The sequence below is a fragment of the Phalacrocorax aristotelis genome, chromosome 26 (genome assembly GCF_949628215.1).
Source record: "Phalacrocorax aristotelis chromosome 26, bGulAri2.1, whole genome shotgun sequence".
NCBI classification, from domain to species: Eukaryota; Metazoa; Chordata; class Aves; order Suliformes; family Phalacrocoracidae; genus Phalacrocorax; species Phalacrocorax aristotelis.
Window position 1 is genome coordinate 1,165,727 of NC_134301.1, and position 25,623 is coordinate 1,191,349.

At 50.0% G+C, this 25,623-nt stretch overlaps 2 protein-coding genes and 2 long non-coding RNA genes across 5 annotated transcripts in view; 3 read left to right on the forward strand and 1 right to left on the reverse strand.

Moving 5' to 3' along the window:
* Positions 1 to 718: 718 nt before the first annotated feature.
* On the reverse strand, positions 719 to 20,380 carry LOC142048755 (uncharacterized). The gene is made up of 3 exons (XR_012657526.1): positions 20,299 to 20,380; positions 4,407 to 7,382; positions 719 to 1,495 (listed from the first exon to the last, which is right to left on the reverse strand). It is a non-coding gene; the product is annotated as an uncharacterized LOC142048755 (long non-coding RNA).
* Positions 7,432 to 11,919, forward strand: HOXC6 (homeobox C6). 2 transcript variants are annotated; one of them, XM_075075936.1, is made up of 2 exons: positions 7,432 to 10,542; positions 11,300 to 11,919. In XM_075075936.1, the coding sequence occupies exons 1-2, from the start codon at positions 10,143 to 10,145 to the stop codon at positions 11,635 to 11,637; spliced, it is 738 nt and encodes a 245-aa protein (XP_074932037.1). In that variant the 5' UTR covers positions 7,432 to 10,142; the 3' UTR covers positions 11,638 to 11,919. The 2 variants fall into 2 exon arrangements, with proteins under 2 accessions (XP_074932037.1, XP_074932038.1); XM_075075937.1 differs by having other exon boundaries at positions 7,437 to 10,542; positions 11,324 to 11,910.
* Positions 14,878 to 17,505, forward strand: HOXC5 (homeobox C5). The gene is made up of 2 exons (XM_075075938.1): positions 14,878 to 15,639; positions 16,457 to 17,505. Exons 1-2 carry the CDS (start codon positions 15,183 to 15,185, stop codon positions 16,669 to 16,671), a joined length of 672 nt encoding a protein of 223 aa, XP_074932039.1. The 5' UTR covers positions 14,878 to 15,182; the 3' UTR covers positions 16,672 to 17,505.
* A 205-nt stretch (positions 20,381 to 20,585) lies between the features above and the next one.
* Positions 20,586 to 25,623, forward strand: part of LOC142048754 (uncharacterized) — a 46,299-nt gene continuing 41,261 nt past the window's right edge. The window contains exon 1 of the long non-coding RNA XR_012657525.1: positions 20,586 to 20,791. This is a non-coding gene — a long non-coding RNA (uncharacterized LOC142048754). The remainder of the gene's footprint in view (positions 20,792 to 25,623) is intronic.

Sequence of the window (25,623 nt, forward strand, 5' to 3'; positions counted from 1 at the left end):
TGTTGTTGTTTTCTGGTGGTTTTTAAAGAATAAAATGGCCTCCTCGATTTTAATTTGCAGCGGGCGCTGGCAGAGGTTAATAAGCGAAAAGCGGGGTTGTGAGAGTTTCTGGTGTTTTAAATTAATTAGAAAAAAAGAGAAGAAAATAAATTAAGGGGGGGGGGTGGTGGAGGGGAAAGAAAAAAAGCAAGTTTCCAAAGTTGGCTTCCCTTTTCTTTTGAGAAATCTGGGGAATCCTCGCGCCCGCCTTTGGGGCTGGGAATTATCGGCTGAACAAAACCCCGCGCTGCGGTTCCCCTTCCCCCGCAAAGCGAATTTTTTTTTGGGGGGGGGTGTTTGTTTTGTTTTGGGGTGGTTTTTTTTGTGTTTTTATCCCGGTTTTGCGGCGCGTTGCGGCCGAGGCAACACGCGGTTCCCCCCGTTATTTTTATTTTCCGAGCGTGAAATAAATAGAGGCTTCGGGATGGGATGGGGGGGTGGGGGGGGAGAGGGAAAGAGACGGTTTTGCCTTCGTTTTGTTCGCTGGGAAAATCCCGTTGTGTGGAGGCTCTGCCTGCTCCGCGGCTGGTCGTAAAGACATTTTATGAGCAAACAATGAGTGTTTTATTGGAACCACATGATTACAGAAATGGGATCTTTGATTGTTTTCAGACCGAAATCCGTCTGCTCCCCCTCCCCGAGCCCCGCTCCCGCCGCCGCCCCGCTCCAACCTCCTCCCGCCAGGCCTGGAACCCCCCAAACCGACTCCAAAATATATTGATTTTAATTTAATTTTTTTATTTCCCCCCTCTTTTCCTTGACGTATCGTCATCCTTCAGACACTCGCAATGCGGGAGAAACAGTTTTAGGATGTAGAGCTGGAATAACGGAGTGATTTATATTCGCCGAGATGGTTTTTGTTGGTGTGTTGGGTTGGGTGTTGGGTTGTCGTGGTGTTGGTTGGTTCTTTTTTTTTTTTTTTTTTTTTTTTTTAAATCGCGGTTTAAACCAGAGAAAATAAATTGCTGCTCGTATCTGTAACATCAGGGATTAGAGGAAAATCGCCACGTGTTATTGACATGGACTTGGAGGAAATAATAGATTTTCTTCGACGGAGGTTGTCGGTGGAGGAACAAAAAAAAAAAAAAAAGAGCCACAAGTAAAATTTTAAAAAAATCAGGATCCTACAGAATTTTGGAAACGGGAATTGCGCTGTCCCAAACGCTTCCGAATTTATTTATAGGGGCGTTTTATTCGAGGTGTTGAGTACGAGCTTATTCGCGGAGGAAGGACGTAAACACAATCTGGGCAACAAGAGGAAATTCGCATTTTCTTTGCGCGCGTCCACGTTCCGCGCCCAAACCCCGGCCATAAACCCCTTTGATACGATCTGCCCCGCGCGTGGGCGTTTATCTCGGCCTCTATAAAAGCGCGTTACGATCAAATATATACGTATAAACACAGAGCACGACCGTGTGGGTGTTTTATTATGCCAAATCCGCCGCGTTGTAAGAGCCTGGAGGAAAAAAAAATAACCCTGTAACTACAAAGAAATGATTAGAAAGAGCGATTTCCCGACTTGTCGTGTGAAGGAATTCGGGGTCCCGGAACGAATTAACCAACCACCCCCCCTTCACCCCCGAAAATAATAGATGAAATATATCTGTATCTCCGGGAAACCGCCACCGGCGTTAGGTGCGAGCGGTGAGGGTGGGGATGCTGGGCTCCATTTGCGGTGGGGGTCCCTGTTTTTGTGGTTATTTCCCAAAAAAAGAAGTGATTTTTAATTTTTTTTTTTTGTTGGGGATGGGGCTGTATTTCTACCCGGAGCTTTGTGCAGCGAAGGGGGTTGATATTGTAAAATTTATTTTATTTCTTTCTCTTTTTTGAGCGAGAGAAATTTGGGGAGCTCAGCATGTGTTGGAGGAGAAAAGGCGAGAGGAGATAAAAAAAATTAGTCATAGAGGGGGAAATTCACTTTGGGAAGAGACGGTGCGTAACATTGGGGGATCAAGAGTTTTATTTTTGGAGGGGATAGTTGGAGATCTTGTTACTCTTGTTGGCGGGGGTTTAATCCCCGCAGCCCGCGCTCTCCGGGAGAAAATGGAGAAAAAAAGGGGAGGGGGAGAAAAGGAAGAAAAGGAAGAAAAAAAAGAAAAGCAATTTTCAGTGCGAGTGTTTGAGGTCAGGGCTAAAAGAAATTAAATGAAAATTAAATTTTTTTTTCAAAAAAAAGGCCTTTCCCCGTCGGATTTGGGGGTGGCAACGGGGAGCTGAAGCGTGGGCTGGGGATTTGGGAGGAAAAGCGAGGAAATCGGGGCAGAAGCACCCCAAAATTTGGAGGACGATATTTTGAGGGGGGGGAAGGGGGGCGCAGCTTGACCTCCAGCCTCGGAGAGGGAGGGAAAGACGCTGGGGAGGAGGAAGGCGAAAAGCGGCCCCGTCTCCCCCCAGCCCCCCCCCCCCCTTTCCTCCCAGACACAAACACAATAAAAGGCAGAAATCCCCGAAATTGCGGGGTGTCTGGACGCAGTCTGCGGGGGGGGGGAGGCTGCTCGGGTCGCCCTTTGTCGCATGGGACACACCTTGCCTGTAAAAGTCTTTGTCCCCAGACTAAAGACCCCGCGGTTCAATGGGGGGCGGAGAGGGGGGAAATAAAAGGGGAGGGGGGGGGAGAGACTGGGAGCCAGGCGGAAAAAAAAAGGAGAGGAAAAAAAAAAGAAAAATCACTAAAAACCAACATTAAAAAAACACTAAACCCCCCCTAAAATCACCCGCCAGACAAGGTCCGGGGGACGCGGGGGGACGGGGGTTTGTCCCACAGGTGGGGCCCCCCCCGTCCCCTTCCCCCCCCCAAATGTTTAAATTTCTACCCGTTTTTGTTTACTTGTTTTGTATACTGCCACCAAGTGACAGAAACCTGCAATTTTTTGCAATTTGGTGCCTTTCCCACCCCCCCCACCCCCCGTCTGTGGCTGTAATTGCGGCGGGGAGGGGGGCACGGGGGGGGTGGGCGACAGGGGCTGGGGAGGGGAGAGGAGCCCCCCCTCCTCCTGGGGTGGGCGAGGGTGCAAATCCCTGCACAAACTCCTTCTGCCATCAAAACAAAAAAAAGAAATCACTTTGTAAAGAAGTTTTAGATCCTTTAACATCCCCCCCCGGCCCCCCCCCCCCCCCATAAACTTCCCCAAGTTTCCCAAAGCCATTTGAAACTCCTCACTTGCACTTTCTGCTAATTCAAGGCGGTTTTGGGGTTGGTTTATATTTTTTTTTCTCTCTCTTATTTTTTTTTGGTTTTAATTCCTTTCGTTCCGTGTTACCGGGGTTTAAATCATCCCAATGTACGTGAACTCATAAAAATAGATAAGGCATGTCAGCTCGGGAACGGCATTTTCCCCTGAAAATATGAGTGTATTTAAGCAAATCCTGAAATATTAAATTTGTTGCTCAGATTAAGGACGATGTAAATGTATAAATTCAACAAAGTGCTCAAGAGGTTGTCTCCAAATATATAGTTTAATTCTGCCTAAGTGATCGCCTCTAAAAAAGAAACATCATTAAGGCAACTATTATTGTTTCCTGATTTTTAATTTTTTTTTTGCCCAGCCACCTATGATTAAATCTCTGCCTTCACATCTGCGAAGAATAAAGGATAAAACTGCCTATAGTTAATGACAACAATTTTTCACTCCTGAGTTATCCTTGCAGAACGCAATAACATCCCGCTCCTTTTTTTTTTTTTATCCTTAATCTCTGCGCCCCGCGGAAGTAATTGCACCTCCACGAACGTGCGCGGACGGACGGACACACGGACAGACACACGGACGCGCGCGGGCAATTTTGTCGCCTTTTCTAATTTCACACCCCAAAGTCTCGTCCGTGACGGGCGTGACGTCACGGGCGCCACTGTCACTTTTTTCCCCCCTCTCTATTAATTTTAGGAATTTTAGGGAGTATTTTCGCACCATCCTGACAAGAACCCCAAATTTAAAATATCTATAAAGGTATTAATTAAAAGCTGGAAGGCAGATTTATTAATTTTTTTCCCCCCACGGAGAAGTTGCTACCTGCTACCTGAGCAGGTTTTACCCCGGGTTGGGGCAAAATAAATTAAAAAAAAAAGCTATTTTCCTAGATCCGGTTGAATTAAAACCCCCTAATTTATCCCCACTTTAGCCAAGGAGCCGCCAGGAATGTTCCCGCAGCCGCCAGACACCTCCCTATAAACAAAGCACCGCTCCGCGATTTCACGGCCCCTAAAATATTAGGGAATATTTTCTTTTTTTCCTCGCTTATTTTTCGGGGGCTCCCCTTCCCAGCGCTGATGGGATTTATTCAGAAGTGCATTTAATCAGGAAATTAAACTGAACCGAGGCGGGGTTGCGGGGGAGGGGGGTTTCTCCCCTGCTTTTTTCGCTGCTCTTAACTTTTCGCAACGTGGTTACTTGGTAATTTAAGCCCCAGCGAAGTCCCGTTTCCGCGGGGAGATTTCGGTGCTGCCTTCTTTTGTTGGGCTGGGATTCGCCAATAAATCTGGGAAGGAGAAAAATAATGAAGTAAAACACACACCCCACCACCCACCCCCCCGCTATTAAAAAGAATATTTGAGGATTAAAAGCCTCCTCCCTTCGCGATATCAACGGGGGGGGGGGGATCTAAATAAACGCTTCCAAGTGTCAGGGCGCGCTTTCGAGCCTCGGCGGGAAGAAGAGGGATAAATTTCAGAAGTAGGAACAGATTAATTTCTCTTCCCCACACACCTCCCGGGTTCCTGGTCAGCAGACATGTGTTTTGACAATTGCCAGAATTCTCCCTTTTTTTTTTTTTTTTTTTTTTTTAACCTTCCAAGCCCTGGAAATCTGTTGCAGCGCCTGGGAGGCTTTAGCAAGCGAGAAACCCCCCCTTCTCCCCCCCCCCCTTATTACTATTATTATTATATGATTTTTTTTTTTTCCGCGCTGAGCGTTGCAACTTGAAGGGAGCCGCCCTGAACTTTTGGTGCACTTTCCTAAAGCAACTCCGAGCATAAAATAAAGGCAACAAGAACACGTTTAAGGCCATTTCCCTCCACCACGCTGGGGGGGGGGGGGGGGGAAATCAATAGGAAAAAGCAAAGAATTGACTCGTCTGGGGAACTCTGCGGGCGATGCGCGGGGTGGTGAATACTCTGCATCCACCTAGGGCGAAAAAACCAGGGGTTTTGCGGAGGTTTGCGTTTAAAAAAAAAATAGCAGAACCGGCGCTGGTTGTGGTTTTTTCCAGCCCCTCTTCTTGGCGAGGTATGGGGGGAAAAAATGGGTGTTTTCTCTAATTATGGCTTTGTGCATCTTGGTGCAGAAAATGCCTTTTAATTAGCAAATAAACCACCCGAACAGGCCAAACGCGGTGTCTGCAGCGCCGGAATCAAACTTTAAATAGTCTGAAGAGAAGTATTTCGGGGAAGGAGAGATGAAATCTCCTTGGGTTTGTTTTTTTTTAAAATTTTATTTTAATTAAGAGCTGCCCAGACTCTGACTCCGAGGTTGTAATTACAGAGAATAGAGCCGGCTCCAAAACAATGCGAGCCATTTCAGGCTGGGGGAAGAGGTAAATAAACCTCCCCATAAACCTTCCCCACTCTGTTGTTGTCACCCTGTCGCCCTTAATTTTTTTTGTTTGGGTGTCGTTATCCCTATTTTATTTCCTTTTTTTTTTTTTTTTTTCATTTTATTTTATTTTTAAAGCGTTATTTACAGCAAAAGCAATATTTGACAGGGAAAACCCTGTTGTAAAGAGCAGGAATAAATTCCCAGCGAAAGACCCAAATAAATAATTAGGGCTCACGTGTGCCATAAATGTCAAGTTAAAAAAAAAAAAAAAAAAGGCGAAGGGGAGGGGGGGAGGCAGGATCCCAGAGATCCCAGATACAAGGTGAAATCGGTTTAAATAAAAAGGCTTTTAATGGCATCGCTTGTATTTACCTCTAAGAGCTTCGAGTATTTAATCAGCTGGGAGCGCGCAGCCGTACGGGCAGATGTCAGCGCTGCGCGGGGGCGTGCGTGGGCCTCACACACGCATAGGTGTGGGCTTTTGGGGAGGGGGGGGGGAGGGCTGAGGGTACCCCCCCTTCGAGCATCCCAAAAGAGCTATTTTTGCAGCAGTTTACAGAAAAAAAAAGCCTCACCCTGCTTCAATAATTGTAATTTTTAAGGGAAGGGGGGGGGCTCAGAGTGGCTCCATGCCCCGAGCGGGCGCCTCCCGACCACGACACGCGTGGGGTGGGGGTGGGGGGAAGCCCCATCTCTTGCCCCACGCCAGGATCAGCCCCAAGTGGGCGACGTGGCTGGAGAGAGAAGAGCAAATACAACATGTCCCCCCTCCCCCCCCCCCAAAAAAAAAGCCCCCCGAGCGGCTCAGGGCCGCAGCTCGCTGCCAGTAGCGGTGTGTGCAGGCTGTTGGCGGAGGGAGGGGAGGGGGGGGACACACCGATTTGGATTTGTTTCCTTTCAGTAATTACTGAGGGATAGAAAACACATGTGTTGGGATTGCCTTTTTTTTTTTTAAGCCCCCCCCCCCCAGATCAGTTCATCAATTCCCTAATTATAGCTGGGAGGGGGCAGGAAATCTCCCAACATATATTTATTAATCTATTTTTTTAATCCCCCCCCCCCCCATGTGAGCATCAGTGGGGGGGGAGAGGAGGGGAAAAAAAGGAGGGGGGGAAGAATATGGCTTATAGTGGTGGATGTTATTTCAGATTTCTATGGGCGCTTTTCTTTTCTGGGAACAAAGAGCAACTCCTATTAAAGAGCTACTCGAAGACTTGTACATATTTCTACTGCTGTGTAGCACTTTTAATAAAACATCTGTTCTTGCTTCTGCTGATGAGTTTACATAATTGTTTGCAGACCAATTTAACCAGAAAGCGCCCCACATATTCCCTCTACATGTTTTCATGGGGGAAAAAATAAATACCTTTTTGGTAGTGACATATCTTGATGAAATACTTTCGAGAAATCCCCAAACTGCTAGAAAATATCAATGGGAGGGAAAAAATAATAGATGTCTATACATCCAGTGCATTCAAAACGTGAGGCTGAGGAATTGCAATGAGTAAAACATACTTTAATGATGCCTTATTTGTATTTGCAGGAGCTTTTGGGGTGGTTGTGCTCTGGGGTTTGGGTGTTTTTTTTCCCCACCCCCTCCTCTTTCTCCCCCTTTTCTCCCCAGAAACCTGATTTTTAACGTGGGGAGAGGATTCTATTTTAAGTTTCTTTACGGCAGCTGGTTTCTGTTCACTATAAATCGACCAGACTTTTAAGACTTGCCCTCTGTTTAGAGAAGTAATAAAACACTTAACTTTCTCGACTCCTAGTCACACGGTTATCACACAGGTCTCCGCTACAACAGCCCCCGAGCACCTATACACAGGGGAAAAAAAAAAAAGGGGGGTGGGGGGGAAAGGAAAAAAAATAATAAAAAATAAAAATAATAATACAAAATGGGAAAAAAAAATTAAAAACCAACCCTAGAAAGAGTCCTTCCAGAAACTCCTCCAAACTTTGGGGAGGTTGGCGTGGGTGTAAATGCCCTTCCATAGGTGCAGCTCCCCACGTCAATCTGCCCCAGCCAAGGTCCAGCCCATCCAGCTGCAGCTACTTTTAATTTACTCGCCAAATTACACCGGGCTGTAAGCAGTGCGGAAGGTAAGACAACACGCCAATAACTGCGAAGCCCCCGTTCGTCCACCTCGCCCTCCGGCCCATTTGGTGGGCTCTTCGCAACAATTTAATATCTGGGAGCAGCCTGCCTGGCCGGGGATGGGGGGGGTCCAAAGTAACCCAGCCCTGAGAGGACCTGGGAGCAGGGAAGATGTGCCCATGGCTACTGATATTTGCAACGCACCCCTGGGTCTCCAGATCTGTCCAGCTGAGAGTGCCTCTGGCTGGGGGGTGTGTTAAGAGCTCAGCAGAAGGCGGAAAACAAAAATAAAATCATAATAATAAGGCACACACATCACCCCCCCACCCCCAGCAATCACGTTTCTTTCCTACTTTCTTTATTTTTCGCCTCTTTTTTTAAATTTTATTTATTTATTTTTAATTCCAGAAACCCCCGGCCAAGCTCTGGGGAAAGGGGAGAGGGAGAAAAGGGAAACGAAAACAAACTGAAGTTCGCTTTTTTGGGGGGAAAACGCCTGCAAATCTTCCCTGTGTGCGTGAGTCTTACATGTGCAGCCGGCTGGCTCCAAGTGGGGCAGCCCTAGGTGGGAGCCAGGCTGCGCTCCCCAACAAGGTACAGATGCTAAATAAGATGGTGCACACTTCCAGCGATCTCCTTTTTGGTTAGAAACTTTATTTTTTCCCCTAGTGACACTCAAGGGAAGCCTTAACGTTATAGAAGATGAATACACGAGCTTTTTTTTTTCAGTTGTAGTCTCGTTTATGGTTTTATTGCTACCATTGATTACTTTGCTTTGTTACACAGAGGAAAAAGAGCATAAAATCCGTTGGCATCCGGGTTCCTGTTATAGCTGGGGAAAAAATATACACCACCACCCCCCCAACCCTTCTTTGTCAGCTAAAATCTTTTAGGGATACATCGCTAAAAAAGAAAAAGGAATGAAGTCTATTGACTGAGGGCAAGACAAACAAATCCCCTCAGTTTTGAATTGGAGCGTGCGCCCACAAACCTTCCTCTCCCCAGCCCCCCGCACCCTCACATTTGAAATAAAAACGTGGACACGATGGAGGTTTAAGAAAAAAAAAAAACCAGCCCCACACAGAGAAGGCCAGGGTTTCCCTGCCATAATTGAATTTTTAAATAGCAAGCCACCAGAATGATAAAGATACCTCGCAATATTTACAGATCAGCAGGTATGTTTTACATTTAAGGGGCAATTTATGGCTCTAGATTGAAATTAAAATTAGATTAGCTGTCTTCATTTCAATTAGTTCTAGGTGCAATCTACCCAGAGAAGGCAGAATATAATCCCCCCTTTCATCTAACTAAATATTTGCAATAGAAGTTTCCCAATCAGTTGGAAATATCTGCAACTATAAATTGCTGCAAACACAAACACGAGGTTGCGTCCCCAGCCCAGGCTCCTCTTTGCAAATAAAAATCCTTTTCCTTGGCTTTTTTTCTTTTTTTTTTTCCTTTTTTTTTTTTTTTTTTAATGTTCTTATAGTTGTGGTAGAAAATGTAAATATCCTCCAGCACTGAAAATTAGCAGGGAAACGTTTGAGGGGAGAAATGTCAAACTAGAGGAGAAATCTAACTTCCAGGCTAACGTGAGTTCGCAATGTTGGGTGTTGCTTTTCTGGTTCTCTCTCTCTTTTTCCGCCCCCCCTCCCCTCCCCAGGACATACTTTGCGAAGGCTCCGAAACACGTTATCAATTCAGAAGTCGCCATGTTTTCCCCCCTCTCTTTATGTAATATTTTCTCATCAGGAACACAACCATTTGATTCCATAATATTGACCAATGCTACAGGAGAACAAGAAGGGGGAAAAAAAAAAAAGAAAAAAAAAAAAAAGAGGAGGGTAATTTATGGCTTAATATTCTGTGGACATCTGAGATTTATTACTGTGAATTCTGAGCTATTTTATTACAAGATATTAAGCAAACATTTCTTTAAAAAAACACACACACAACAAAACACACCAACCACCCAAACCAAACACAAGCGACACCCCGCACCCCCCCTCCCCCGCTTCCAAACCTCAGTGGCCATGAGCAGAAAAGGGGGGCGGGGGGGGGTGAGGGGGGGGAAAGGAAAAGTTAAGCCTGGCTTAAGAAATTTGGGCCCCCCCCCCCCCTCCCGCCTCCCTCCAGCCCAGCCGCCTCCCCAGGCAGGACCCCCAGCCCTGCCTGCAGCAGCGCTCCCCTCCCCACCGCATCCTCCCCATCCCCCGGCAGCCCGGGGGTGCTGGGGGGGTTTTGGGGGTGCAGGACTTACTTTCCATGCCCACTTAGTTTCAACTAGGGAATCAACAGAAGCAAAAGCAATTTTTTCCCTTTTTGACACCCGCCTCCCCATTGGCTCCCCCCGGGTCAGCTGACTTTGTCATTTTGTCTGTCCTGGAGCAGAGCCTTCCCTATAACAATCTAGTTCAGACTACAAACTGGAGACAGAAATAAATATTAAAGAAATCACACAGCCAGGTATAGAGGACGATATGAATTCCTATTTTACAAACCCATCTTTATCCTGCCATCTAACCAGTGGCCAAGAGGTGCTTCCCAACGTAGCCCTCAATTCAACTGCCTATGACCCTGTCAGGCATTTTTCTACTTATGGAGCAGCCGTTGCTCAAAACCGGATTTATTCTTCTCCTTTTTATTCACCGCAAGATAATGTTGTGTTTAGCTCCAGCCGAGGACCTTATGACTATGGATCTAATGCTTTTTACCAAGAAAAAGACATGCTTTCTAGCTGCAGGCAAAATTCTATGGGACATAATACACAGACATCAATCGCACAGGATTTTACCAGTGACCAAAACAGGAACACTTCGCAAGAACAAAAAACTAGCATTCAAATATACCCATGGATGCAGCGTATGAACTCCCACAGTGGTAAGTTTTACAGCTCGGAGATATAAATTAAATAAACTGAACCATCTTTACGACCTTCTCCCTAGCAGAACAGGCTGAGCGACTTTTTATGGCCCCATAAAAACAATAATATAGCTCCTTCACAGTTGCAGCTACAGGCCTTTTATTTGTTAAGTTGTTGCAAGCAAATATGGCTTGTTATGCTCTTTCTAATTAAAAGACTTCGAGAGTGTAAAATATCTATAATAAAGTGCAGCGAGCTCTGCTCGGGAGTTAAGCACAAAATATTACCGGGGTAAAAATAAGTTTTAATGACGGGTGCGGGGAAGTGCGGCGGTGGCGGGTTCCCCGCACCAAGAGGGGCCGGGGGAAGCACCCACTTCCCCCCCCCCTCCCGCCCCCCCCCCCCAAAATCCTCCAATTGGCAGAAATAATGTGGGAAAAAGAAGGGGGGGGGGGGGGAGGGACGGGAGCAGCATCCCGGGAGAAAATGACCCGGGAGAACCCGCTGCGCGCACAGGGTTAATTTAATCAAAAAATAGAGATATTTTATATCCCCCCCCCCCCCCCCGGGGAGGGGTGCTGGGGAGGGGGGGGGCGGCCCCACAGCCGCCGCGGCCGGGGTGGGGGGGTGTGTGTGTGGGGTGTGGGGGGGTGGGGGTGGGGAGGAGCGGGGCGGGCGCGGGGTTGCGCGGGGGCGGAGGGGTTGCGCGGGTGCGGGTGTCGTGTGTATGTGTGTGTGTCCCCCTCCGCGTTCTACCGGGCTGACGATTTTTAGTCTGTTTTGTCTCGGCATCCCTAGGAGTGGGCTACGGGGCCGACCGCCGGCGGGGCCGCCAGATTTATTCCCGTTATCAAACCTTGGAGCTGGAGAAGGAATTTCACTTCAACCGGTACCTGACCCGGCGGAGGCGGATCGAAATCGCCAACGCTCTTTGCCTGACGGAACGGCAGATTAAAATCTGGTTCCAAAATCGAAGGATGAAATGGAAAAAAGAAAGTAATTTGAGTTCAACCCTCTCCGGGGCGGGGGGGGGGGGAGCCGCCGCCGCCGCCGACAGCTTGGCCAAGGAGGAGAAGCGAGAAGAGACAGAGGAGGAGAAGCAGAAGGAGTGAAAAAGTGACAGCTCGGCGGCAGGACCCCCCCCCGACCCCCACCCCCACCCCGTATTTATCACTGGCACAATGTTTGGCTACGTTAAAAAAAAAAAAATTAAAAAAAAAATAATTGCGGGGGGGGAATATAAAAAAATAAAGTCTAATGTGGAAATGCGGACACCCCCTCCCCACCGCTACACAGCACCCCCCTCCCCGCTCTCCCCAGTGACCCCCTCCCCGCACCTCCGCCATCGCCTATTTATCTAACTCGGGATAAGACTGTTTCAAGCCGCACATCCCCACCCCCCCTTCCTCCCCCCATCCCTCCGCCCCCTCCGCCCCCCCCCCCCAAAAATAATAAAAAAATTGGGCATCCACCCTCCGCTGTGCCGGGTCGGACCCAGCCGCTTCTCCTCCCCCCCAGCCAGAGCAGCTCTTCCTCCCCTGGTGATAAAAAAAAATATCTGATTTCCCTGAGAAAGCTCCTTCCACCTAAATATAGCATTTCCGAGAGCGTCCTCCTTGTATTTAAGCAGATACCTGGGCTCATCACCGCATACTACAAACTGTGACAGTTTCTGTGTGAATATTTTTATCTGTGTTCGTGGTACCTGTATTTATATTTATGTTTAGCACTGTAATGTTCCACGGTATAAAGTGAATGGAGTTCTATAGCGGTAGAAAAGGAAAAGGAAAAAAAAATAAATAAAAATACCCCCCCCTTGTGTTACACCCTCTCATGTATAAAGGTCATGTCCAGAGGACTATGTTGAGTATTTAATAAAAACTGAATATTATTTTTAAAGTTTATAGAATGGCCTCTGAGCTTCAGTCAAAACCTTTCGTGTTGATAACAGCCTGTTAGAAAGTTCACTGATCTTCTGTGTGTTGTTCCTGAAAAACCAGCTCCCCCTCTCCTTTCTCTCCCCCCTTCGTACCTCTCTCATTCAAGAGTATTCCAAAAAAAAAAAAAGGAAAAAAAAAGGAAAAAAAAAGGGAGGGGGGGGGAAATTACATTTTGCTTTGTCTCCTTGAATTAGTCTTGTTACTGTATTGTTCGGTGGCATCAGGAATCTATGCCATACCTCTCGCTTCATGATTAAAAATGGATTTCCAAAGTTCAAAACAGTATATATTTCTTATTGCACCCTCCTCAGTCAAATACCAGGTCAAAGGTTCTGCTTCTTTGGTTTTAATTATTATTATTATTATTATTATTTTGATTTAATTTGAGCTCTCCACAGCTGAGAATCCCCCAGCTCTGCGGAAGGACCCACTTCCCCCCCCCTCCCCCGACTCATTTCAACCCAAGAAACCCTTCAAGGGAGGGGGGGGAGTCACTTTTATCCAGAAACTCATCCTTAGGAGAGACGGAAATTATGGATATAACGCTGGGAAGCAAACCCTGCTGCTGCGGACCGCAGGCTCGGATAAACCATCGCGAAGGCTGGATTTAAAAAAACAAAACCAACACACAAACACAAAACAACCTGCATTTTTTTTCTCGCCTCTTTGTCACTGCTCTAATATTTGCTGGGCTGTTCAGGAGGTAGCACTGAGCCAGGGATGATATTGCCCTGGAAGGAGCTTAGTGCCCTTCAAGTGTTTTAATGAAACAAGGATTTGGTGTTAAGTGACCATAACCAGGAAAAAAAAAAAAGAATAATAAAAAAAAAACATCAAAAAATGGGGGAAAGAAAAAAAAAAGCAGCCTGGGGAGGTTTTTTCAGCCCATCCTTGCTCGTCTCCAGCCTGGAATGTGCAGGCGATTTTTACAAGGCGCAGGAAAGACGGGGAAAAAAAAAAAAATCTCTTTTAAAACGAAAGAAAAACAAGGAAACAGCACCAAGAACCAGGAGCCAAGAGCGTTTTGCAAGAGGGTAACGACCTGGCCGGGGAGCAGGAGGCTCCCTGGGCTGAAACCGGTTTGAACGTCCAAAAATAAAAGGACCAAAAAAAACCAAATCACCCAAAACCGCCCAAACCCAAACATATATCCGCAACCACACGTATATAACCAGCGCCTATAGAGAGGACGAAGGCGATATGTAACACCCAGCGCATTCAAGGCATTCTCTGGCTGTTGAATGGAGAAGGAATAGAAAGAAAAACGTGCTCAGGTCTGCAAGGCGAAGCCCGCAGCGGGCTGGGGGGCTCGGAGCTGCCCGTCTCCCACCGCCCCCCCCCCCATCTCCCCGCTCCGGAGCAGAAGGGAGGGCTGGAAATTCAGATTTGAAGGTATTTATTTCCCCTCCGCCGTGCCCTTTGAAGAGAGGGGCTGGTTTTCTCCAGCGAGCAGCAGACAAGGAAGATCCAGGCTTCTGCCAGCAATAAATTGCGGGGATTTGGGGCGGGGGGGGACGGTGGAGGGGGGGGGAAGGTAACAGGAATGTAAACTTTGGCGCATTGGAGGAGCTACACGCGAGGAGCAGCCCCCGCAGAAGGCTCAGGAGCTTCCCCGACCGCCACCACTCCCCAAAACCTCGGGAAACAACGCGGGGAATGTGCTTCCATCCACCCGGCCAGCGAATCTCCGGGCGACTAAAAATAATACTAATAATAATATTAAAAAAAAAAAAAAAAGAGATTTAAAATGATGCGGAGGTACAGCGCTGCTGCGAGCTCCCCCACCGAAAAGAGAAAAAAACCCAAATATGGGGGTTTTTTTCGTCCCCCCCACCCGCGATTTTGGGACGGAAGAAATAAAAGTCGCAAAAACGCGCGCAAGAAGGAGGGGGAAAAAAAACCCAACCCAAAAAACCAACCAACAAAAATCCCAAATACTTTGAAAATCGCGGAGCGCTGCGCGGAGGGAGCTCGGACGCAGCCTGCGCGCTGCCCCCCCGCCCCCGCTCCGCTTCCCTCCACCCCCCCCCCGCCCCCTCGTCGCCCCCTCCGCGGGGCGGTGCGGTGCGCGGGGGGGCGCGGAGCGGGGGTGCGGTGCCGCGGAGCAGCGCTAGGTGCCGCTGCCGCCTCGCCGTCCCGCGGCGCGCTCCGCCCGCGCTCCCCCGCGCACCCCCCGCGCACCCCCCGCGCACCCCCGGCGCCTTCCGCGGGCGCCCATCAATAACCCGCCCCCGGGGTCATCAAGGCAAATTGATGAGTGGCCGGCGCCGTCATGTGACGCCACTTAAATATCCCATATTTGGGCAGCGCGTATAGGGGGGAAAAAAAAAGAAAGAAGAATCCCCACCTATAAATTCTGCACTTTAGGAGGAACAAAACGCGCCCCCCCACCCCTGAACTTCAAAGGGCCACAAATCACCCTAATCAAAGCGGTTGAAAAAAAAAAAAAAAAAGAAAAAAAAAGGAAAAAAAGGAAAAAAAAAAAAGAAAAAAGGAAAAAAGGAAAAAAGAAAAAAAGGAAAAAAGGAAAAGAAAAAAGAAAAGGAAAAAGGAAAAAGAAAAAAGGGGGGGAAAGAGGAAAAAAGGAAGAAAAAAGAGGGGGGAAAAAAAAGAAGAAAAAAAGAGGAAAAAAAGAAGGAACAAAATCCCCCTCCCCAAATTTTCTTCCCCCCCTTTTTTTTTATTTTTTTTTTCTTTTTTTCCTCCCCTCCTCCGCCATGAGTTCTTACGTCGCCAACTCGTTTTATAAGCAAAGTCCCCCCGTTCCTGCCTATGCCATGCAAAGTTATGGAAATTATGGAAGTGTGCCTGAGGTTCAGTCACCCAGGTACCGCTACAGTGGCTTGGATCTAAGCATCACACTCCCCTCCTCCGGGGCTGCCACCTCCCTGAGCGGCTTGGACATGTCTGCGACCCCCCGAGCTAACCCCGAGCGACCTTCCTGCACGGTCATGGGTTCTTCAGGGCATCCTTTAGCCAGAGACGATCCAGCATCCCTAAATCCCGGGATTTACAGTCAGAAGAGTGCTAACCCGGCGCTGGAGGAGAGATCTAAGAGCTCGGGTGAAATCAAAGCCGAGCCCGTGCAAACAGCCCAACAAGGAGGACCACAACTGCAGCAGCAACAACCTCCACAAATTTACCCCTGGATGACCAAACTACACATGAGCCATGGTAAAACTTTCACTTCTTGATTTTTGTTTCACAGGATTTTTTTTTTCTTTTTCTTCTTTTTTTTTTTTTTTTTTTTTTTTTTGCCTTGGGTTTTTATAGGCCATACGGGGCAAATAATAAAAAACCTGAGGTCGTAAATTTTACGACTAAGGCATCAATTGCTCGTAAAACTGTCCACTAAAAGGCTTAGAGGCTATATACGCCCAAATTTATGACAGCATAATTGGATCATAGAAACAAAACGTGTATAAAAGGCAATATTCCATTTTTTTGGGAAGGGGGGGTTAAAAATAACTTGAAATACACATGTTCTTTGAGGGTGAGCTTAAAAAAAATAAAAAAGACACCAGAAGGGAAGGTGGAGGGAGAGCGTGGAGGGATTTTTTTCCCCTCCACCTTCCCAGGGCTGAAGGGGGAAAAAAAAGAGACAAGATCCCCCCCCCCCAAAAGATATTTCCCTCCTTTGTACACTTCCTTATTGTCCGAGAGGAAACAGGTTCACTTCTGGCTCATCTCCATGCGTTTGATCTCGGCTTTAGAAAGGAAAGGGGGGGGACTTGGGGGGCTGAAGGTGTTGGGGAATTAAGGATTTCAGGCTGTTTCGCTCCCCGCGTGCCCGCAGCCCCAGCAAACTTCTGTATGTCCTAGATTTGTAACCGGGTTTTATCATTAAAAAGAAATATATATATTAAAAAAAATAAAAATTTTAAAATCCATCCAGAATTGCTTTGGCTTTTCATGCGGTGTCTTCCCTTTTTTTTTATTATTTTTTTTTATTATTATTATTTTTTATTATTATTTTTTTTCCCCTCCCCAGAAACGGACGGTAAACGCTCCCGAACCAGCTACACCCGCTACCAAACTCTGGAACTAGAGAAAGAATTTCATTTTAACAGATACCTGACCCGGCGGAGGCGCATTGAGATCGCCAACAACCTCTGCCTGAACGAGAGACAAATCAAAATCTGGTTTCAAAACCGGAGGATGAAGTGGAAGAAAGATTCCAAGTTGAAAAGCAAAGAGGCTCTTTAGGTGGGATTGCAAGAGATGGGGGCGGGGGTCCCCCCTGCTTTTGTTTGGTTTGGGGTTTTTTTGGGGTTTGTTTTTTCTTTCTTTTCCATCACTTCTGGTGGAAGGTACCTTGAGGAAACTTTGATTTTGGGGTGGGGAGGGAGGGAGCTGCTGGATGGACTCTGGTCCGTACCCTCACGAATCCCTCAGACAAAGGAGAGCTCTTATTAGTATGCAAAAAAAAAAAAAAAAAGGAGAAAAAAGAGAAAAAAAAAAGCCCCAACCAACCCCGCTGTTAGCTTCATGCAAAAATTTAGTGTATCGCTCTTTAGGTTGTTACTAAGTGTCCTAACCTGTGCGCTCTTTGGGGGGAAAATACCCAGGAAAAAGGGAAAACAACCACCGAAAAGGCTTAACCCCCAAACCCGCAGGGCGGCTGGTGTCCGCGCGGCTCCAAACCCCGCAATATTCGTGCGAGAGATGAACCAAGAGCTGGTGAAGAAGGGGGGAAAAACCCAACCAAAAATAATAATAAAAAAAGGGGGAATAAACGGGGGGGAAACCCCCAAACCCAGTAAGTTTTGCCAAGTCCCAGCCTCGCTCTCTGCTCGCCCTGATGGGAGAAGGGATTTGCTGATGGGCTTTGCTGGGAATTGCCCGGGAAAGATGCTCTGGCACCTCCAGTCGGGAAGGGAAATATCGCCCCTCCCTGGGGCTCGGACCCCCCTAAAATCCACTTATAAAACCCCGGAGAGGAGCCGGGGGTGGCTGGGGGGGGTCCCTGGGGTGTGTTTGCGTGTTCTCGTTGGGGACTCGGATGGCATCATTTTATTATTATTTGCATATAAAAGAAATGAATAGACTTGGGGGGGGTGGGACGGGTGGGATGGGGGGGGGGCACTGGTTTGCGCGGCTCCTCCGAAATCTCCGGGCAGGAAAGTGCAGCATGGGAGGTGGGGGAGGGAGAAATAACCTCTGGACTTAATATTATTATTGTGTATTTATTTGTTGCGTCATTAATGTAGATTCGCTAAATGCTAAGATATATATTAAAAGAAAAAAAGCCAAGGCGAGCCCCAATTTGTACATCTCTGTCTAAATTCAGTCCATTGCAGTAACTTCTTTTAATCCCCCACCCCCCCCTCAATTATATACTCGGTATATTTATTAGTTGTCGTTTCGTCTGCAAAAAAAAAAGGCGATGAAACTTCTATTTTGTCATATGGAATAAACAGTAAATAACCCAAAAGTTGGCGCGCCGGGCAGAGATTTCTGTGCTCCTTCCCCGCCTCGGAGCAGCCTCTGCTCCTCTGCTACCTTGGTATTGATTTTTAAATAACATTATTTCCTTGTTTTTTTTTTTAAAAAAAAAAACAGATTTCAGGAGGGGATGAAGGGATGCTTTAGCTTAGAGCATCCTTCCCCCCCCCGGAAAAGGTAGGTGCTGCTTTTCCCATTTCCCAGATCTTGGGGAAGGGGTGGGAGAAGGTTTTTCTTTTTAATTTGCTCACTGGGCCCTGAGGGAGGTGAGCTGCTCCCCGTCCCACCTCGGACTTTTTTTACCCTGATTTCTCCCAGGTTTTTCATTCCAGGCTGCTGTCCTCGCCTGGCAGATGGCATTTTAATAGGAATAACGGATTAAAATTACCTTCTCTCTCTCCTCCCCCCCCCCGCCCTCCCCAACGTACACTCGGGATAAAACGATTTTGCCCCAAAATCTGGCGGCCGCCGCCTCTCGCTGCAGGTTGGGCAGCGCCTGGACGCGGGAAGGAGGTCCCAGTGCCTGACTGGAGGTGACTGGGATGGGATGGGAGGGGGGGACTGGGGAGGTGGGGGGCTGCAGGCCCTGCTGAACCCCCACCCCCCCTCACCAGGGGAGCAGCCCCAGGGAGGCTGTGGGGGAAGGGGAAGCTGCACCCCCTGCTTGGCTTTATATATATATATATAGAATATTTTTTTAAATATATCTATTAATTTCTGTCTGCTAAGGTGGAGGGGCCTAACGCGGAACACATGGGCTCTGCTCCCGGGTGGAAGCACGCCTTCCATAGGGTGTCCATACATCCCGGAGGCTGACACTTCGGTCCATATGGAGCCCTCCATACCTACAGCCATATGGCAAAGGCGCGGGGCTGAGAAAAACCTTCGTGGCGGGTCTATACGTGCCTCCACCCACGGAAGGAGCCGGGTGGGTGCAACCACCCCCCTCCCACCCTCCACCCCGCCACCCCGACCGCCCCCCAGACCCACGAGAGGTGGGTGCGCAGCGCCTATACGTGCGCCGGCAGATTTGCATAGAGCTCAAGCTATATGTGCCCGGGCAGATGGCTCCGCTCCGCACCCAGCCACGCACACGCGGGGCGGCTCCTCCCGCGGCTGGCCAGCTCTTTAGGGGCGGAAAACAAATGCCGGGAGAAGCCCAATAAGCTCCATAAAACTTTATAGGATTTCCTTTATCACACGGGAAACAACGGAACAATTTCCTGAAGCTGCACAACAAAAGTTTCTGGCGGCGGCGGCGGCCCCGGCTGCCTTTGGGGGTACAATTAGCACAGCGTGCTCAAGTGGGGCACCCCCCGCCCCATCTCCCGGGGCTTCTGAGCCAGCTCTTAGTATTTTATTTGACGCTTGTTATTCGTGGATGTTGGGTTCTGCTTATTGGGCGAGTTGCGAGCTGCAGGGATATTTAATTTTACCGTCGTTTAACACTCACTGGGTAAAAATCCTCTTTTTAAAAATTTATTTTCCTCTCTTCCCCCCCCCCCCCTTTTTATTTTTTTGCCGTCTCGACTGTCATTTCCCCGTCGGTTTGGAGTGAAATACTGCAAAGCCAAGCAAGGCTCCCCTCGCATATTTACTCCCTGCCTGGATGAGAGTGGCTCCCCCACTCGTGGGGCCTGCGGTGATTTCAGGGAGGCTGGGAGGGCTCCGTAGCGATCCCAGTATCTCTCCCCCCCCCCACCTCCCTCCACCCCCCCGGTTTTTATTTTTTCCCCATGCTGTGTAAATCTATTGACTGGTTGTTCAGGCACAAAACCCTCTTGGCGTGTACTGGTAATTGCTCGTTATTCCGTTCAATTTTCTCTTAAGCAATGTCTTCCCCTCACTCTCACCGGTATTATTACAGCGTCTCTGGGTTATTATTTTTTATTCTGATTACATTTCGCACTCTAACAACACCTTTTCCCTCTCCTTTTAACCGGGAAGCTGTCAAGGCAGCTTGGGTTTGTCAAGGCAAGGGTTAAGCAGCTCCCATCCACGCGTGTTTTAGCTGCGAGAGCAGGACACCCCCCGCCACCCCCCCAAAAAAAAACCAACCCCAAACCAAAAAACAAACCCCAAAACACCCCCAAAAAACCACTTTACATTTCAAACTTTCGCATTTCCACCCTGCGGAGCGGAGTGCGGCTCCTTATGATTAATTATTGGCTTCTCCTGCCCCGGCGAGGGGGGAGAGGGGGGCCGGGGGGGGCTCTCTGCACCCCTCACCCCTCTCTGCTTTCGGGGGCATTTCGCTGGGGGCTGCTGGGTGTTTGCTGGGTTTTGGTTGGTGCTGGTGCTGTCTGGGAGAGATTTGCCTTTTTATTTCCCCTCTCGGCTGCTCGATCCCTTCCCAAAGACTCAAGAAGGAAATAGAAAAGGACTTACCTTGCCCCGTCAGCCGTGTCAACCCCGTGAGAACTTAAAATGGCCCAAAAACAACAAACAAACCAAAGTTCCAATTTTTTTTTTTTTTATAGAAATCCAGGACCTTTTTTTGTTTGTTTGTTTGTTTTGTTGTTGATTTTTTTTTTTCAGAAAAGCAAAGCTCTTTTAGTTTCACCGAGAACATGAGAACATTAGCAGAAATACTCATGGCTTCTACGTGAATTTAGTAGTTTAAAACTTTTGAAGGTTATTTATGTGGATGGCCCTAAGCAAAAGCCCTGAATGGCTCTCAGGGAGCACGTGATGTCATTAAACTAAGTTTTATGGTTTGGGGGAGCTGACAAACCCACAATATATTTACATCATATATAATCTTAACTGTCCACCATCGCAGCTGCTAGAGCTGTTTAATGCTGGGACAGTGGGACAAGGCGCTTAGTGCGGAGCGCGGCGGCTGCGGGGCTCCTGGAGCAGCACCTCCCCGGCCACCCCAGTAAGTTTTCCTTCCTAACTCTCTCTCTCTTTTTTTTTTTTTTTGTAAATATATTTGAATTATTTAATTTTTTTAACATCTCCAGGAATTGCGAAACCTGTTAAAAATTCCCTGCGTGGGAAAGGGGGCGGGGGATATATTTTTTTTCGGGGGGGTGGGGGGTTAGAGCTGGAATGTGAGTTTTGCAAAGGGGCGAGCTGTAGGGAAGGCTCTTATCTGGCAGGAATCTCAGCTTCCCCCCCCGCCCCGCATCCCCAGGGCTGCTGGAGGAGAGGAGATAAGGCCAAAGAAGGTCTATATATTACTGGTTCGGCAGGCAACCCCCCCCCTCCCCGTCGGCCGCCCCCCCCCCGCCCCGGGCACAGCCTGAAGGTAGGCTGTGCGCATCCCGAAGTTTCAAACTCATTCCTGAGATTGGGGAGGAGGCGGGAAAGAACGTAGTGGTTGTGGGGAGAGTTGGGCTTTGTGAAGAGAGGAGGGGAAAGGGAAAGAACTTAAAAAAAGAAGAAAAAAAAAAAAGGGGGGGGGGCTATAAGGAGCGCCGAGGAGCGGGGAGGAAACGGCGGCGTGGGAAGGGGATGGGCGGGGGGGGGCGGGCGGGGCCGGTGCAGGTGTGCGATGGGAGGGGCGCCCCGTGCGCGGCCCCACGACACGCGTGGGGGGTGCCCACGCCGCGGGGAAGAGGGTCTGGGAAGAGGGTAGACACACACCCCCCCGCCCCTTCCCCTCCGCTGCTCGCTAGGGGATGTTTGGCGAAGAGGGGGTTGGCACGCGTGGGGGGGGCACGCGTGGGGTAGGGACATCGCCCCCGTCTGAGGGGCAGCTGGGGGGGGGGGGAGGTGCTTCCGGGGATCCCCTTGGGGTGCCGAGACTCCCCCCACCCCGTGGGGCCCTTTGGGACCAAAAGTCCCCGAGGACCCCAAGGTGGGGGGCAGGAATAGGGGGGTCTGGGAACAGGGGTGGTGGTGGGGAGGTGACCAACCCCGGGGTGCCCCCCACGAGGAGCGGGTCCCACGGAAAACAATAGGGCACCCCCCTCCCCACCCCCTCCCAGACAATGGCCAGGCCCCTATTGTTCTCCTGGGGGGGGGGAGACGCTCAGCTTTGTGTCTATGTGTCCCCCCGCAAGGCCCCATCCTCGTGTAATCCCAGGCCTGGTATTTGGGGGGGGGACACACACGACACAGCCTCGGGGAGGGGGCACATGGGTTGTATTTGGGGGGGGGGGGCCGCAGTGCAGGGAGCAAAGGCCTCCAGTTCCCACGGTGACATGAGTTGTCCGGACAGGTTTCCACCCGGGAGCACACACGCACCCCCTGGGTGCACCCATGTGCACCCCCCACATGCAACCACATGCACCCACGTGCACCACCACGTGCACCCAGGCACCCCCACAGGCCTTCCCATTCACCCACGCCCACACACACATGCCCACGTGCAAACACAAACCCGTGCACACACGTGTGCGCGCAGGCAGGTGTACGCGTGCACGCCCGTGGGCGCACGTTCACATGTGCAAACGCGCACACATGCAGGCAGGCAAAGGCACGCTCACATGTGTGCATGCACACGCAAATGCACACGTGCATGCACACGCACGTGCTCGCAAGGGCGGGCGCACACCCTCCCCACAAGTGCACACGCACACGCAAGGCCTTGCACACACGCAAACCCGGTGTGCAACCTCCCCCGTGGGTTCTGGAGGGCTCTGGGGGTGCTGGGGGGATCTCTGTAGGTGCTAGAAGGGGCTCTGGGGGTGCTGGGGGGGTCTTTGTAGGTGCTAGAAGGGGCTCTGGGGGTGCTGGGGGGATCTCTGTAGGTGCTAGAAGGAGCTCTGGGGGTGCTGGGGGGGGTCTTTGTAGGTGCTAGAAGGGGCTCTGGGGGTGCTGGGGGGATCTCTGTAGGTGCTAGAAGGGGCTCTGTGGGTGCTGGGGGGATCTCTGTAGGTGCTAGAAGGGGCTCTGTGGGTGCTGGGGGGATCTCTGTAGGTGCTAGAAGGGGCTCTGGGGGTGCTGGGGGTGTCTGTGGGTGCTAGAATGTGTTCTGTGGGTGCTGGGGGGGTGTCTCTGTGGGTGCTAGGGGGCTCGGTGGTGCTGGGGTGATCTCTGTGGGTGCTAGAAGGGGTCTCTGTGGGTGCTGGGGGTCTCTGTGGGCACTGGGAGTGGTCTTTGTCGGTGCTAGAAGGGGTCTCTGTTGCTGCTAACTCTCTCCCAGCAGCTCCCTTCCAGGGATGGGGACCCCCTCTTCTGCACCCCAAGGATCTCTGCCCCCCACCTAGAGGGGGGGTCGGGTCTTCCCCCCACCCTGGGGTGCTCGGGGAGCAGGGGGGCAGCCAGGCTGCACCCCACTCTGCAGGCACATTTGGGGAGAGCATGGAGTAAGAGGCAGGTGAAACACCTGGGGACCCCCAATTCTTTTCCTCTCCAGAGCCCTGTGGAGATCAAGAAGCCCCCCCAAAAAAGCAAGGTGGGGCCGGGGCAGCCCCCTGGGACCTGTGGTCCTTTTGGGGCGGGGGGGTGTGATTTTAAACCTCTTCTCCATGTGCTTTCCTCGGGGACCCTCATTTGGGGGTCTCCCGCGGGTGCTAGGCCCTCCTGGGGGGAGCAGTTCACTGTCCTGGAGGGTCTTGGTGAGGTCAGGGGGTGGGTGTCAGCGATTCGGGGGGGGGGGCTGCTCTTCTGTGAGTGCCCCCAGCCCTCGCTGACCCCTTTTTGCACCCCACTTTTGACACCAGGGCCGGGGGCTGCACAAACCAGCGCGGAGGCGTGTTTGGGGGGGTGTCGGGCTTTAGTCTCCATCATGAAGATGGAGTTTAATATCCCCCCCTCCCAGATCCCACTGGGAAGGTGGATCATCCCCCCCCCCCGAGCAGATCCAGCTACCTGAGCCCTCTGCAGCACTGGGGATCTATAGGGCTCTATAGGGCTCTATAGGGCTCTATAGGGCTCTGGCGCTGGGGTGAGCACGCCCTGAGCATCCTCCCACCCCGAGGATGTATCAAAAAATAGCATCAGAAATAATCGGTATTTTCTTTACACTTTCCACTCCCCCCCGCCCCGCGCAGCGAGGTGTCCCCGCGGGTGTGGGACAAGGCCACTGTCCCCAGCTCCGGGGGGGCGGGATCCTGGGGTCTCAGCATCCTTTTCTTGCCCCCGCCCCCCCTTTCCCGGGACGGTGCAGGTCCCGGCCCGGCCTGGCTGGGTGCTGCGGGCTTGGAAAGAGGGAAAATGCTAAAAAATAGAGGGGGAAAATGCTAAAAAATAGAGTTATTCCCTTTATTTAGCCGTGGGAAATGGTGATAGGGAAAAAACGGTGCCAAAAACTCGGGCAGCGCCAAGGCTGGGGAGCTGGGAACACGCAGGGGTTGGGGGTCCATGGACCCCCCCGATCCCCCTCCCATCATCCCAAAACCCCACGAAAAGTCCGTGCGAGGCTCGTTTGAAAAAAATAATTAAAACCGTGATTCTGGGATAACACGAAGTCGCTCAAAACCTGGAAGAATCCAGAGGGAAGAGGGAATTTGGGGGGGGGGGGGGAAAGTACCCCAGGGACCCCCAGAGCTTGCCGGGGGTGAAAGGGGGTGCTCTCCCACGCGCGTCGAGGCTGGCTGTGGCAGAAACACGGGGGGGGAGGGGGGATATCCCAGATTTTGGGGCGAAAGAAGAAAGTTTTTTGCGTCCGACGCGAAACTCGGCTCTTCCTTTGCCCCCGCCACTTCGCACTTCCCACCTCTTCCTCTCGGTGATGGATGGGGGGGTCATTAAAAATAGATGCCAGCTTGGAGACGTTTCTTCCGGATATTTTGAATTTTTCGCTTAAATATCATTTAATTGGAGTTTCGATGCCGCTCGCGTTTGCAGATGCGACCGGGAGAGCTTCCAGCCCTCCCTGGCGTGAATTACGGGGATTTAAAAAACCACAACGTCCATAAGAAACCCCTCGTTAGAGTAACAAGGAAAATAATTTTCTGCATAATTGGAGAGGAGAAAGACAACAAAATAAAGTCCGGAGGATGACTCTGGGGAATATAATTTCCTCGCATCCAGCTCGGTGCTGGGAAAAAAATATTGGTTTTTTTTTTTAGGGGGCTGGATGAGAGGACGGAGGGAATCCGGCTGAAATCGGGGCAGCCCGATGTTTCCACCCATCATCTGGGCTTTTTGGGCGTTATTTTTCCCTCCCCGAGGTGGGGAAGAGAGTTTCTGACCATCATCTTCCCTTTTCCCCCCGCCCCAGCAGCCAGGCTGCCGAGCCCGCCTGTCCCTGCAGGTCCTATTGATGGATTGATTTTATTGATTTATTATCCACTCCTCAAAGCGCGTTTCTATCAAATGATGTTTTGATCTGGGTTTTCCCGGTCAAGAGTTGAATCTCGACTTATCGATTTATATGTTTTCCCCCTCCTTTTTTAATATTTCTCCTGTTTTTTTGGAGGGGGGTGGGGGGCTTTTTTTGCGATTTTTCTCTTGCCTGGCAGACACGACCCCCTTCTCCCAGCAGGGACTGGGAATATCCACCCTCCCCATCCTCTTTCCCTCCTTCGAGGAAGGATGAAAGAAAATACACCCCCCGTCCATTACTTTCTCTCCGGACACATCCTTTATATCTCTTTATCCCAACTCTTTTCACCTCCTTCGGGGAAAAAGGGTCAGAACAACACGGTTTGGCCAGACGTGAAATAACCCCAACCTTTATTTCCGCCTATATACAATTTATTCCTCCTTTTTTTTTTTTTTTCTTCCCTGTCTATGCTCAGATTTATATTCTACGCAGCCACAGGCACCGCTGCGCTGGGCACGGAGCAGTATGGATATATATAGGTGCCGTCCATA